At 36.1% G+C, this 12,644-nt stretch overlaps 1 protein-coding gene across 1 annotated transcript in view; it reads right to left on the bottom strand.

Annotated features, from left to right (window-relative positions):
• Positions 1-11,242, bottom strand: part of MMRN1 (multimerin 1) — a 58,950-nt gene extending 47,708 nt beyond the window's left edge. The window contains exon 1 of the mRNA XM_014787892.2: positions 10,413-11,242. Within this exon, the coding sequence (XP_014643378.1) occupies positions 10,413-11,002 (590 nt within the window). The 5' untranslated portion in view covers positions 11,003-11,242. The remainder of the gene's footprint in view (positions 1-10,412) is intronic.
• Positions 11,243-12,644: the final 1,402 nt, after the last annotated feature.

Below are 12,644 nucleotides of genomic sequence, written 5' to 3'. Positions count from 1 at the left end.
AGAGAGAAAAATATTAATTAATCCTCATAAGAAAAGAATTCATTCATATTGTCACTAATTTATCTCATGAGGAACACCATTGTCTTTATAAGACCACTATTGCATGAAAATGCATCCCAACAAAAACTTACCTGAGCTAAGTCTGACCATTACTGACAGCACAATTATGAAATTACAGCATTGCACATCATTGTACACTAAAACCCTCAAGTGTATAGGAATAAAATCGCCACCAAATTCAATGATGACAAGTGAGATAAACATTTCCTAAACATATCCAAGGTAGTCATGTGTTTTTAATGACAAGTGTCTACTATGTTTTGTAAATCCAACCTGCTCATTTCTTTCTAAACTCCACAAGAAGTCTGACATATGCAGTCAAGTCCTTCTCTTTTGTGTGTGTGTAAATTAGTAAAAAGTAATTTGTTTTAAGAGGATGATAAATTTTTAAAGGGAAGATTATAGCCTAACAAACTTAATTTTGTTGACATAAATAATTAGGGAAAAAAACATTCAAATAAAGCCCCATTTGGTTCAATAGTTCAATTACTGAGTCCATGAGGATGAATGTGTGTTCCAAGTTTCTAAAGAGAATGGATTTCAGATAACACCACCAGTCAGGGTGAATGTTCTCTCTGGAATACTATCCTAATGTAAGAGCATCATTAAACTATCATAGATAACAATAGCCAAAAGGTGGAAGCAACCCGTGTCCATTGACAGATGAATGGATAAACAAAATGTGATATCTATCTTTGTGTCTATGTATCTTTGTATCTACATATCTATGTATCTATCTATCCATCATCTATCTATCTATCTATTTATCTATCTATCTATCTACAATGGAATATTATTCAGCTTTAAAAAGGAAGGAAATTCTGTTACATGCTACAATATGGATGGGGGAACTTTGAAGACATTATGCTAAGTGAAATAAGTCAGTCATAAAAGGACCAATATTACATGATTCCACTTATATGAGGTACCTAGATTAGTTGAATTCATAGAGACAGAGAGTAGAGTGGTGGGGGAGGGGAGAGGAGGGAGGAATGGGAGTTACTATCTAATGGGTACGGAGTTTCAGTTTGGGAAGATGAAAAAGTTCTGAAGACGAATGGTTGTGATGGCTGCAGAACAGTGTAAATGTACTTAATGCCACAGAACTGCACAGTTAAAAATGGTTAAAATGGTAAATTTTATGTTATGAAAATTTTACCACAAGAAAAGTAAATAAATACAAACATACTGAAAACATTGTCATGGAAAGCTGTGAGTAATTTTGCATGCCTCTTGCCAAAATGAGAGGGAGTTGAAGAAGAAAAAGAGGAAGAAATAAATACAGGAAAGAAAGAAAAGATAGAAGGGACAAAAGAGAGTAGAAAAGAGAAAAAGAAGGAAAGGGAAGAGAAGGGAAATGAAGGTTTCTCTCAACTTCATAGCTGTCATGAACACACGCTCTTTCCACCTCTTAAGTCAGAGCTAGAAGGTCGGTTCTGATGCTGCAGCCCTGCCTGCAGAACAAGATTTTTGTTCTCTTTTTTTTTCTCCACGCAGGGGGGCAAATGAAGAAGAGAGTCCATTTCTGTGCCTGGAGGTATTTTCTTTTTTCTATGGTTGAATTAAAAGGGAGGGGAGGAGCAGGTGCAGGGATACCTGCATAAGTGAAACAAAATCACAAAGAATATTTTCCCTGAGTAGAGAGGCATGTACTGTAGCAGTTCCCTTGTGGAGGCTGGAGCCAGACTGCCTGCTTTTAGATCTTGACTCTGCAGCTCATTAGCCGTTAGTTGTCCACTAAATGTGGCTTCCTCCTCCACACAATAAGTATAATATTATTACCTACCTCACAGGATTGCTGTGAGACTAAATGACTTAATATAATATGTGTATACACTTGCCGTGCTGATAATGAGTAAATGAGTCAGAGAGTTCAGTGGGTTTTCAAGCAGGGAATCGATATCTACTATATCTATATATTTATATATCTCCCAATTCTTTTTGCCTCATATGCAAGTGGAGCCATGGCTCCTTTTTTGCTTCTTTACTGACCTGATAAATTCCTCTTACCCATAATTGCTTATATATATATCAGGTCAATAATTATTTCCAGAAAACCATTACAGAAATCTATCATCATTTATGTTCAATTCGTATGATAAAGCTTAGCCTTCAGAAGAAATATATTCAAAATGCCTCTATAGTCTTCAGAAGTTATGAACATAAATACTTCCCAAGTGTTATGAAATCTATGTTTTTTCAATCAAACTAAAAAGGGAAGACCTTTATCAAATTTTTGGTTTGAGAGACTAGAATTTACACGTAGTTCGCCAGTCATAAACGAGAAAGTAGTCCAAAGGGAATATACACATTATGAAAGAAGAAATAATAAAAATCAGAAGTAAGAATTTAAATTTAGTAAGAAGATTCTTGATATGTAAATCACACATAAATAAAGCATTAGACTTTTTATATTTAGTTTTGGCTAATAGTCCAAAAGACAAATTCATGTTGATACTAATCTCTTTAAGAAAATGACTATTTAAAAAAAAAATTTATGTCTGTAGTTCATTTTACTTTAGTGTAAGTACTTTTATATAGTCCATCCTTTTTCAAAATTCTACATAATATTTAAACTGGGATAGAAGTATTAGTTTTATAAAAAAATCATGGTAATAAATCTTTGAAACAAATTTTGAAAGGCAATCATGCAAAACTCAGATCATGGGGAATTTCTGATACTTTAATTTTCTAGTTAATTTAGGTTTTAAGAAGAAATCTCTTTTTATATATCAACTTTTACAATTAAAGTCTTGTCAGGCATCATTAATTTGCCTTCCGTAGTGGGCACAGTATGGTGAATATAATTGAGTTTTTGATGATAGATGACTGTACAGTGCCTCAGAGTCACAAATTACTGAGTATATACAATATTCTCAGTGTAAAATTTCAGGAGACTGAGCTGAATGTGTCCCCATGCCAGGATAAGTTTGCTTTTTGGATCCAACCTGTTTTCTAAGTTTTAAAGCCATTTTAAAGTACATTTTTAAGAGATACATTAAATTATATATATAAAATGTATTTTTTATAAGTAACAATTCTGAAGCTTACTTTAATATAACTTTTTCATAAATTTGTTTTATTTAACCTAATTTTATTTTTTTGTTTCTTTTCCCCCACACTGTGACTTCAGCACGTTCAGGGACATTGTAAATTTTTTCTGTTCCAGTAGGTGTCAGGCTTTCCCAGGGTGCAGACCACAAATCCTCGGGAAAGGCAGGCAGACAGATGTCGTGATGCTTAATTCTACACTTAATCCAGTTGTTCCTGTAAACTGATTCTTTTAGTATTTCCCCCTAAATAATAAATTTTTAAAATAATATTTTCATATTTAAAAAACAGAGGGTGAGGAGATACAAAAATTTCTCATTTAATCACCTGGATTATATAAACAATCGTTAAATTCTAGCCTGTATAATAAAATATATGTTGGTGTATTCAGCGGTAATTTAGTGAGTAGAAATATCAAAGGAATGAAATAAAAGGAAACAATTCATGAGAAAAAATTGAGATATATAATATATTTTATTTAGTATTACTTTTCACTGGCAGTAATGTAGTAGATGCATTTATTTCCCAAGAAAATAAAAATACTCTTTAATATAATGGTATGTTTTTCGTTAGAATTTTACAGCATGTGAGAATAATCTCCTTTGTATGCTATTAGGCCTAATAATAACTTTGCAAACTACATATGGTATAGATTGAATGTTTGTGTTCCCCCCAAAATTTATATGTTGAAATCCAAATGCCCAATATGGTAGTATTGAGAGGAGGGGCCTTTGGGAGACGATTAGGTCATGAGGGCAGTGCCCTTTTGATGGGATTAGTGCCCTTACAAAAGAGGCCTTACAGAGATCCCTCACTCCTTCTGCCATGTGAGGATACAATGAGAAGCCTGTAAGCAGGAAAAGGGCCTTCGCCTGACCATGTTGGCAACCCGGTCTTGGACTTCCAGCCTCCAGAACTGTGAGAAATACATTCCTGTTGTTTATAAGCCACCTAGTCTGTGGTACCTTGTTATAGCAGCCCAAATAGACTAAGACAACACATGAATTTAATTGATTGGATTTTTCACTTGTAATTCACAGATATAAGCAGAAAAATGCATATTATGATAGACAGTAGAATTAATTTAATGGTTAGTTTTTGTAATTTTAAAACACTAACTTTTTTTTTTTTTTTTGCTGAGGAAGGTTGGTCCTGGGCTAACATCCATGCCCATTTCCTCCACTTTACATGGGACACCGCCGCAGCATGGCCTGACAAGCGGTGCGTTGGTGCACACCCAGGATCCGAACCTGTGAACCCCAGGCTGCCGAAGTGGAGCATGTGCACTTAACCGATTGCACCACTGGGTGGCCCCTTAAAACATTAATTTTAAAAATGTGGTATTTAAATTTTCTATCTACAAGTGGTTTAATAAAAGACTTGCAGAACTTATCACTTTAGACATTATATTAGAAGTCGTAATTCATTTAACTTAAGCCACCTGTTTGTATATAAAGCTTATGTAGCTTATAGAAGTAGAATAAACAAATGAAATTCTAAAAGAAATCAGGGGCCGGCCCAGTGAACCTGGCTGGGAGCCCGGGTTCAGATCCCGGGCATGCACCAACACACCACTTATCAAGCCATGCTGTGGCAGCCTCCCATACAAAGTGGAGGAAGATGGGCACAGATATTAGCCCAGGGCCAGTCTTCCTCAGCAAAAAAGAGGAAGATTGGCATGGATGTTAGTTCAGGGCTGAGATTCCTCACAAAACAATAAGTAAATAAAAGAAATCAAATAAAATATTTGTCTTTTTTCATATTCAACTTTTATTTCCCTTCTGACCCTTTTCATTAATATTTTACCATATTTATGACCATTCTCTATACAAAATAAAATAACTTGGAAAACTCTCTGGACTAGCCCTGTTTCTGCCCTATCCCTCTCCTCTCTTTCATAAAAAACAATCCTCCTCAGTCAAGTGTCCATATATCTAATATTTTCCATATTTCCCCAATTTATATCTTTAGTCTTGATCTCGGCTCTGAACTCCAAACCCATCCAATAACCAGTCATTGTTCCACAGAGTTTTATTGAGGTCTTTCTATGTGCCTGGCACTGTTGCAGGCAGTGAATAGAGGAGTAAATAAGAAAAGCAAGTTTCCTCTTTTCATGGGATGTAGGTTCTATTGTGGAAAGACATAAAATACACAACTACCTACATAAATTGATCCAATAATTTCAAATAAATGCTATGATGAAAAAAATCAGCGTGATAAGGATGGCAACTTTACACTGAGTAGTCAGAGAAGGTCTCTGTGAGGAGGGACATGCACGAGGAGAAAGAGTCTCTCATGCTACACACTGAAGGAAGAGTATTCGAGCAAGAGCAAACGGGAAGTTACCTTCAGATGCATGTCAACTTGACACGTTCAATAACCAGAAAGAAGGCCAGTGTGGCTGGAGGAAATAAGTGGAGTGAGCTTGGAGCACGATGGAAGATGAGATCATAAAGATAGGCAGGGGTTATACCAAGGAAGACCTTGTGGGCCCTGGTGAGGATTTAGGATTTTATTCTAAATTTAGTGGAAAGCTACTGAGTGATTTTGAGCATGTGAGCAAAATACCAAATTCCACAGATTTTAAGACACATCTCTGAAATCAAGAATATATTTTTTAAATCAATGGTATCTTTCAGTCACTATTGGTCAGACAATAGTTATTGCCATTGTCTTGGAAATACCTTAACCAGTTTCATTTTTAATATTCAAAAGAGTGATATATAATTTAAAAAATTTCCAACAAAGTCTGAGAGAGAAATAAATCAAAAAATTCTGAGAAATAATGATGTCATATTTTCTTATTAATATGTAAAATAATGTATCATTTACAATAGATGAGGTCTTATCCAATGAAATGCATTAACCTGATTTAAATGTTTAAACACCTAAAATTTACACAATGTTATATGTCAAATTTAATCAACAAAAAAACGGGTTAAAAGATGTCTCATTTGTGTGGAGCAAGGATTCTAGCAGGCAAGAGTGGAAACATGTGGACAAGCTGGGAGACTAGTGGTAGATAACGGTGGCTAGGACCAGGATGGTGTAGCGAAGGTGGAGAGAAGTTGAGGGATTTGGGAGTTACTGGAGGGGCCACCAAGAAGACTTCCTGATAGATTAGATGAAGCTAGGAGGGAAAAAAAAATGTGAAGGATATATCCAAGATATCTGGTTATGGAACTAGCCACTCACTGGGATGGTGAAGACTCCAGGACACGTGTGCAGGGGTTGGATTGGGGAAGAAGTTAAGCAGGCAGTTGACGTCTATTAACACCTCATTTCACCTATTATCCCCTCAGAGAAGGCTTGCTAACCTCCAGGGTAGGCCATTCACCCTGTTATATACTCTCAGAAGCTTCATTCAGAATGCTTTTCACCATTTTTATTTAACATCAGCATTTGTGATTCACTATTTTTCCTCCTAATGTCCTTCCCACTGCACTATAGACTCCATGAGGGCAGGACAGGGGGTAGTTTTTGTTCACTGTTTTACCCTCAGCACAAGCACAGTGTTGGGGACAGATTAGGTGCTCAGTAAATACTTGTTCAATGCATAAATAGGTTCATCCTAATTCCTTCTTTTTATCCTGCCTATTTCAAAGTGCTTCGTCACTGACCAACACCCACTCTGACAGACAGGAAACCACAGGTATGGCATAGCCAGGAGTTCCTGCGGTACTAAGATGAGAGAAAGTACAAGATGAAACAAAAATATACTAGAAAAATCCTATAGGTATAAGTATTCCTTTTACTTAGAATCACTATAAAATTCCAAGACCAGTAGGAAATAAAAAACCTTAAAATAAAGTAAAATCTCAACCAGGTTTTATCATAGACAAATAAGAATATTTCTTTGAGAACGATTCGTCTTTATGTTTACATATAGATCCATAAATTTTAATTCAGTTTGTTAAATATTTTATTTGTGTACCTACTATAACCCAGAGACTTTGCTAGAACTGAAAATATGTCCCTATACACTAGGAGATCACAAGTTCACTATAATTAAATACACTATTATAAGTGCAGTGATAGATGAACTAAAGAGAGCTGTATGAACACTTAGAAGGGCCCTCCAGGAGGAGGTGTTGGGTGTACAGGAAGTAGGTGATGGGAAAAGAAGACCATGCCAGCCAGAGGACAAACAGGGAACAGACAGGTTTAACAGCATATTGTGGACTAGAGAACTACAAATTTTAATGTTCAGGAAGTCACAGAAATGAGGCTGGGGAGGTAAGCAGGAGCCAGATCAAGGCTGGCCTTGTATGACCAACTGGGTAAGGAATCTGGACTTTATTCTGGGGGCGAAGAACAGCCTCTGAAGGCTCATAAGCGAGGAAGTAAACTGGTCACTCTTATTTTCCCACCTGGGATAACAGACTCTACCTGCTGAAGGAGTATATTGTAGGGGTTGGGAGCTATGTCTCTACAGCCAGCCAGCCTAGGTTTGAATATTTGCCCTGAGATCAACAGGCTAAGCGATCTTAATTAAGTTACTTAACCTCTCTGTAAAGAAACAAGGACAGAATCTTCTTCATGGAGTTATGGTAATAATTAAACGATTGAAAAAATATATATATAATACATATTCACACAGAGCAGTACAGTACTAGGAAAAAATGTCACAAAGTGTTTGCTATTATTATTATTATTTGCTAATCAATTGAAAATATGAAAGACCTGTTTTGACCTTATCAAGTCTTCTTTGCATCAGCAGTGTGGCCATAAGAGACAGACCTAAGTTTTCTCTAATACCATTACCAATTGCATGGCCTAATGAGTAAGGAGTCTTGGACTTTACAGAAAGGATTACCCAAAGAAAACCTCAGGATCTCGAGGACCTTAGGCTGTAGAATTGCTAAGTACAGTTGGTACTTTTCTCTAGAAATAATTTAAGGGTATTTTCATTGGAAAATTTATGAGATGAAGTTCTGTTCAGCAGGTTACACCTTTAATATCTTGTTTCCTCCTAACACATATTGAATTTTAGAAAATCTGATAGATATGTTGGTGATTACTTTTTTTTTTTTTTTGGTTGTTCAGATTGTTCCAGCTTTTTTTTTTTTTTTTTTTTGTGAGGAAGATCAGCCTTGAGCTAACATCTGCCAATCCTCCTCTTTTTGCTGAGGAAGACTGGCTATGAGCTAACATCTATTGCCAATCCTCCTCCTTTTTTTTTCCCCCAAAGCCCCAGTAGATAGTTGTATGTCATAGTTGCACATCCTTCTAGTTGCTGTATGTGGGACATGGCCCCAGCATGGCCGAAGAAGCGGTGCGTTGGTGCGTGCCCGGGATCCGAACCCGGGCCACCAGTAGCGGAGCGCGCACTTAACCGCTAAGCCACGGGGCCAGCCCTGGTAATTACTTTTTATAAGACATTCCCTGGAGGCAGGAATTATTCTTATTTAAAAAATTCTGTGTATCTCCAGAGACAAGCACTGTCTTAGGCGCTTAATAAGCAAAGTATAAACAATCCTCAAATAAGTAAAGGTTCGCAAGATTTGCAAATGAGGTCCTTGGATAAAACAGCTAGCATTTATTTAAAAACTAGTATTCATCAAATTAACAATTACTAGTTCTAATTTTGAAACAATTATATGCCACTTTCTATATGCCATATAAAATTTAATTGATATTTTAATTAGAATTATCCCCTTCTTCTTTTGATTATATTTCCTATTCTATTGAAAAATCTCTCGATGACAGCATCTCTAAAAAGTTCACAATCATTTCTTATGAGTGCCTAAGAGTTATACATAATTGATTTAAAAATTAAATTAGGGTCTAACAAAATATGATTAATATAAATGATCATGCAAGCGACTTAGAAAAGGCTCTCAATAAATAGCATTTGTTATTATTATTTAATAGACCACATTTTGTTGTCCCTAAACATGAGAAAGATTAATATATATCTGTTAAAATGTCTGTTATAGACAAAATCTACCCATCTCAAGTTGAATATTTTGTAATCTGTAGCATGTGTTTTATAGGAAATTGAGATTGTTCCAAATTCTACCAAGTTAATAAGTTTTTAATTAAAATCGGATTTACTTATATATTTTTAAAAATTCTATAACCTTTGAAACAGTGAAGAAATGGATTTGACTAATAAAGAATACATAAATACAAATCTATCGGCTTGTATTCTCCTTGGCTTGTGTCTCCTCATCTTTGTATCAACAACAGCTTTAACTCGATGCCTTTCACATAGCAGGTGTAACCTACTGTCATTAACTTGAATTGTGTTATGTTGTTAGTAAGGTGTTTAACTCAACTAAGCTCCCAAGGCATTATTTGGTGTCTTGAAATTATTTTATTATAGATAAAAGGTATTTGAAAAGGTTTAGTTTCATAACACTAAACTTGCAGTATTTCAAACTACAACATACAGATAACTCTGAACATTAAATGAATAAAACAGTGACCTGCATTTTTCACAGGAGTTTTGTTTGTTGGTTGGTTTGGTTTGGGATTTTATTTTGGTCCTTTTGAAAGTCTTCTTTAACAATACTCTTTCAAGCTTTGTTTTATTATTTTACTTCAACACTTCAAATTGAATTTGCTCTAACTTTAAATCAAAATCAACTTGAAAAATTGTCTCTTCTTTTCATCATATTCATGATGATGGCATAACGCAATATAACAATACCGGTCAAAATTTGTTGAGCACCTACTGTGTGAGAAGCGTGCATTATTAATCTGAATATCACATGATAACCTTGCAAAGTTGGATTTTTATCTGTACTCCCTGTACCATATCTGTATTTTAAATATGAAGCAACTGAGGTTCAGAGAGATCAATGGACTTGCTCAAAGTCACAGGTCCAGACGGTACTGGAGCCAGGATTCCAAGCCACCTCTGCTTGGTTTGGTCTTGATAACTGGATACTTTCCACAGCACCAGGCTGTTTCCATTTTTAAATCTGTTCACATCCCAACTGCACTGACATTTTTTCTTTCACGTTGTGGGTGTAGTTCTGAGTACAACCAACATCCCCTTGAGTTGTTAACTCAACTAAACTCTCAGTCACTGTGGTGTTACATTGTTAGTGACTATCCCCAGTACAAGTATTCCTATAGGTGACTTTGACCACTGCAATTAAAACAAACTTGCCTCATTTTGTTTGTCCACCTTTTCCCCATTGGATAAGGTAACAATTATCTTAGCTAACTAAAATACGATTCAATTCCATCCTGAACATGAAATCATTTTCTGGGAATGAGATAGATTTAACTGTTAGCTTGCAATCTTATAGACCTTATAGTTAGAAAAAAGAGAAAAGAACGTTTCTTACTTTCCTCTAGTTGTTTCAAAACTTGATTTTTGAGAGTTGTTTCTTTGGCTTCCACTGCTGTCCCCTCTGCTGAGGTATGTTTCCCGTGGGGATCGATTTCCCAGGCCTCCAAGTGACTTGAGAGGAATCGCTTGTTGATTCGACTTTCTGGTAAAGCTCTGAAGAAATTCCAGCGTAGAGTCTGAAAGGACCACTGACTCTGCTCCAGGACTCGACTTGATGCTAGATTTGGTCCGGAGGGCAGGAGTGTGTAACTTCAGCACCCCTTCTCCTGTCGTCTCTGTGGATGTGCGAGTTTGGTTTCTCACACCCTCAGGAGATGCACTTGTCTCCGAGGGAAGCAGTGTTGATTTTAGAAGACTCTCTTCAGAGGTTCTTGTCCCAGGAGTCGTGGCTAGCTCGGCTGACACGATCTGAGTGGTGGGCCGCATTTGCAGACTTCGTATTTTACTTAGGGAAACCAAAGCAGCAGTCATATTACTCTGGGGGTTTTCATCCTCAGGTGTAGTCCAAGCACGCTTAGTGTTGCTAAGCCCAAAACCCCCACTCCATAAACTAGAGAGTAGAACAAATAGCCTTGCTCCCTTCATCTCAGTAGTTTGAAGCAAGAAAGCTCATGTGAAATTGGGGGATAAAGTCCTTGTAGCCTTTTCGACAGCTGCTTCCACACTGATTCTGCTAAGACAGAGCTTTGCCAATTTGAGATATGTAGAGGAAACAGGTTTCTGTGTTTTGTAGTGGACTCAGGAAGTTTGATTTCCTGTTTCTGAAGGTTTTGTGTGATCTGTGACCTTTGGTAGGATGGATCTATGGAAGCGGTGAAGGGTCTCTGACGAAGCTACGGGTAAATGGGAAAGCACAGACAATTATTACCAGGAAAACCCATGAGAAAAACATGAAGTAACTTTCCTTTCCTAGTACATTCATGTTTCACGTGTTGCTGATTTTGAAGAGAAACTTTACGTGTCCAGTGGGGAGTATGAAATTTTGTTTGGATGAGCTGAATCAAGGAGCTTAACATTTTGTTCTACTGCACAAGGAAGTTGAGAAAAAGTTTTATGACGCTTCCTTGCCACAGTGCCCCATCCAAAGAGCCACATTCTGTTCAAGTACTCATACGCATGCACACACATAAACAAAAACTCATTTACAATGACTCTGTCCTTTCACACATCACAGGCTGAATTATGAAAAAATACATATATATATATATGTAACCCTATTTTTATAAATACACTTCAGCAGTAGCATTACTTGAAGTTACTCTCAATGATCACATGCAATAAAAAAAAGAAAAGCATAAATAATCAAATTATACAGGTATACAAGGAACTCACTTTAAATTTTGCTCTCCGAGCTTTTATCAGAACTAATTAATGGAATGAATAATCAGAATTTTACTTCCTCTGTTTTCTAATCCTGATCTTCTAGTAGTTGGGGGTAATCAGTATTTTACCACTAACGAATGTATGAAGAAAAAGTAGAATCACATGAATATAAATTAAAATGGGATTATATATAATGCTTTTGTACTTTTACTGTAGTACAAAAGTATACTAGTTGCACATATTAGAGAACCAAGTAGATCCCTTTTCTATGGTCATTTTCCTAGTAGAGAAACTTCATGGGATTTAGGATTTCACTATTCTGGCAAATCTCTGACTCTTAGACTTCAATTAAACCCTCTCATCTGTAAAAAATTCTATAGCAGACTCTTTGGACATATAAATAACAAGTCATAACAGTTCATTCATTCATTCCTTCATTCATTCAGTAATTACCCAAACCCTCAGTTGGCTTCAGCAAGGTACTCTCTTAGGTTCTGAGATGATAAAGGAAAGCAAGAATATTCTTGGTTCTTAATTCGTTTATGGACTCTAATATGTTATTTGAAGGCTAGATCCACGTGTAATTAATCTTTCTGTCAACTTCTGTGCCAGGCATTAGGCTCTCGCTAAATATTCAGTCATGCAATGTTTTCTCTCAGAATTGGAAAATTGGAAACTTCATGCCTGTTTGGTTATATATATTGTAGATATATACTCTTGTCCCTAATCCTGGATACAGGAAACCAGGATTTTAAAAAAGGCCTAATTTTTCTCTGAACTACTAACTACTTGGTCTTAACAGTTTTTCTCCCCTTAATCTTTGCCATTCATTTCCATGAGCATATTGTTGACATATTAGAAAGTATATAATATGAGGTTATTTAAACTAGGGCACACATTACTC

The sequence above is a fragment of the Ceratotherium simum genome, chromosome 8 (genome assembly GCF_057802395.1).
Source record: "Ceratotherium simum simum isolate JZ-2026a chromosome 8, ASM5780239v1, whole genome shotgun sequence".
In the NCBI taxonomy this organism is placed as follows: Eukaryota; Metazoa; Chordata; class Mammalia; order Perissodactyla; family Rhinocerotidae; genus Ceratotherium; species Ceratotherium simum.
The sequence above is the reverse complement of the archived record's forward strand: the minus strand, read 5'-3'. Positions and strand labels throughout refer to the sequence as shown.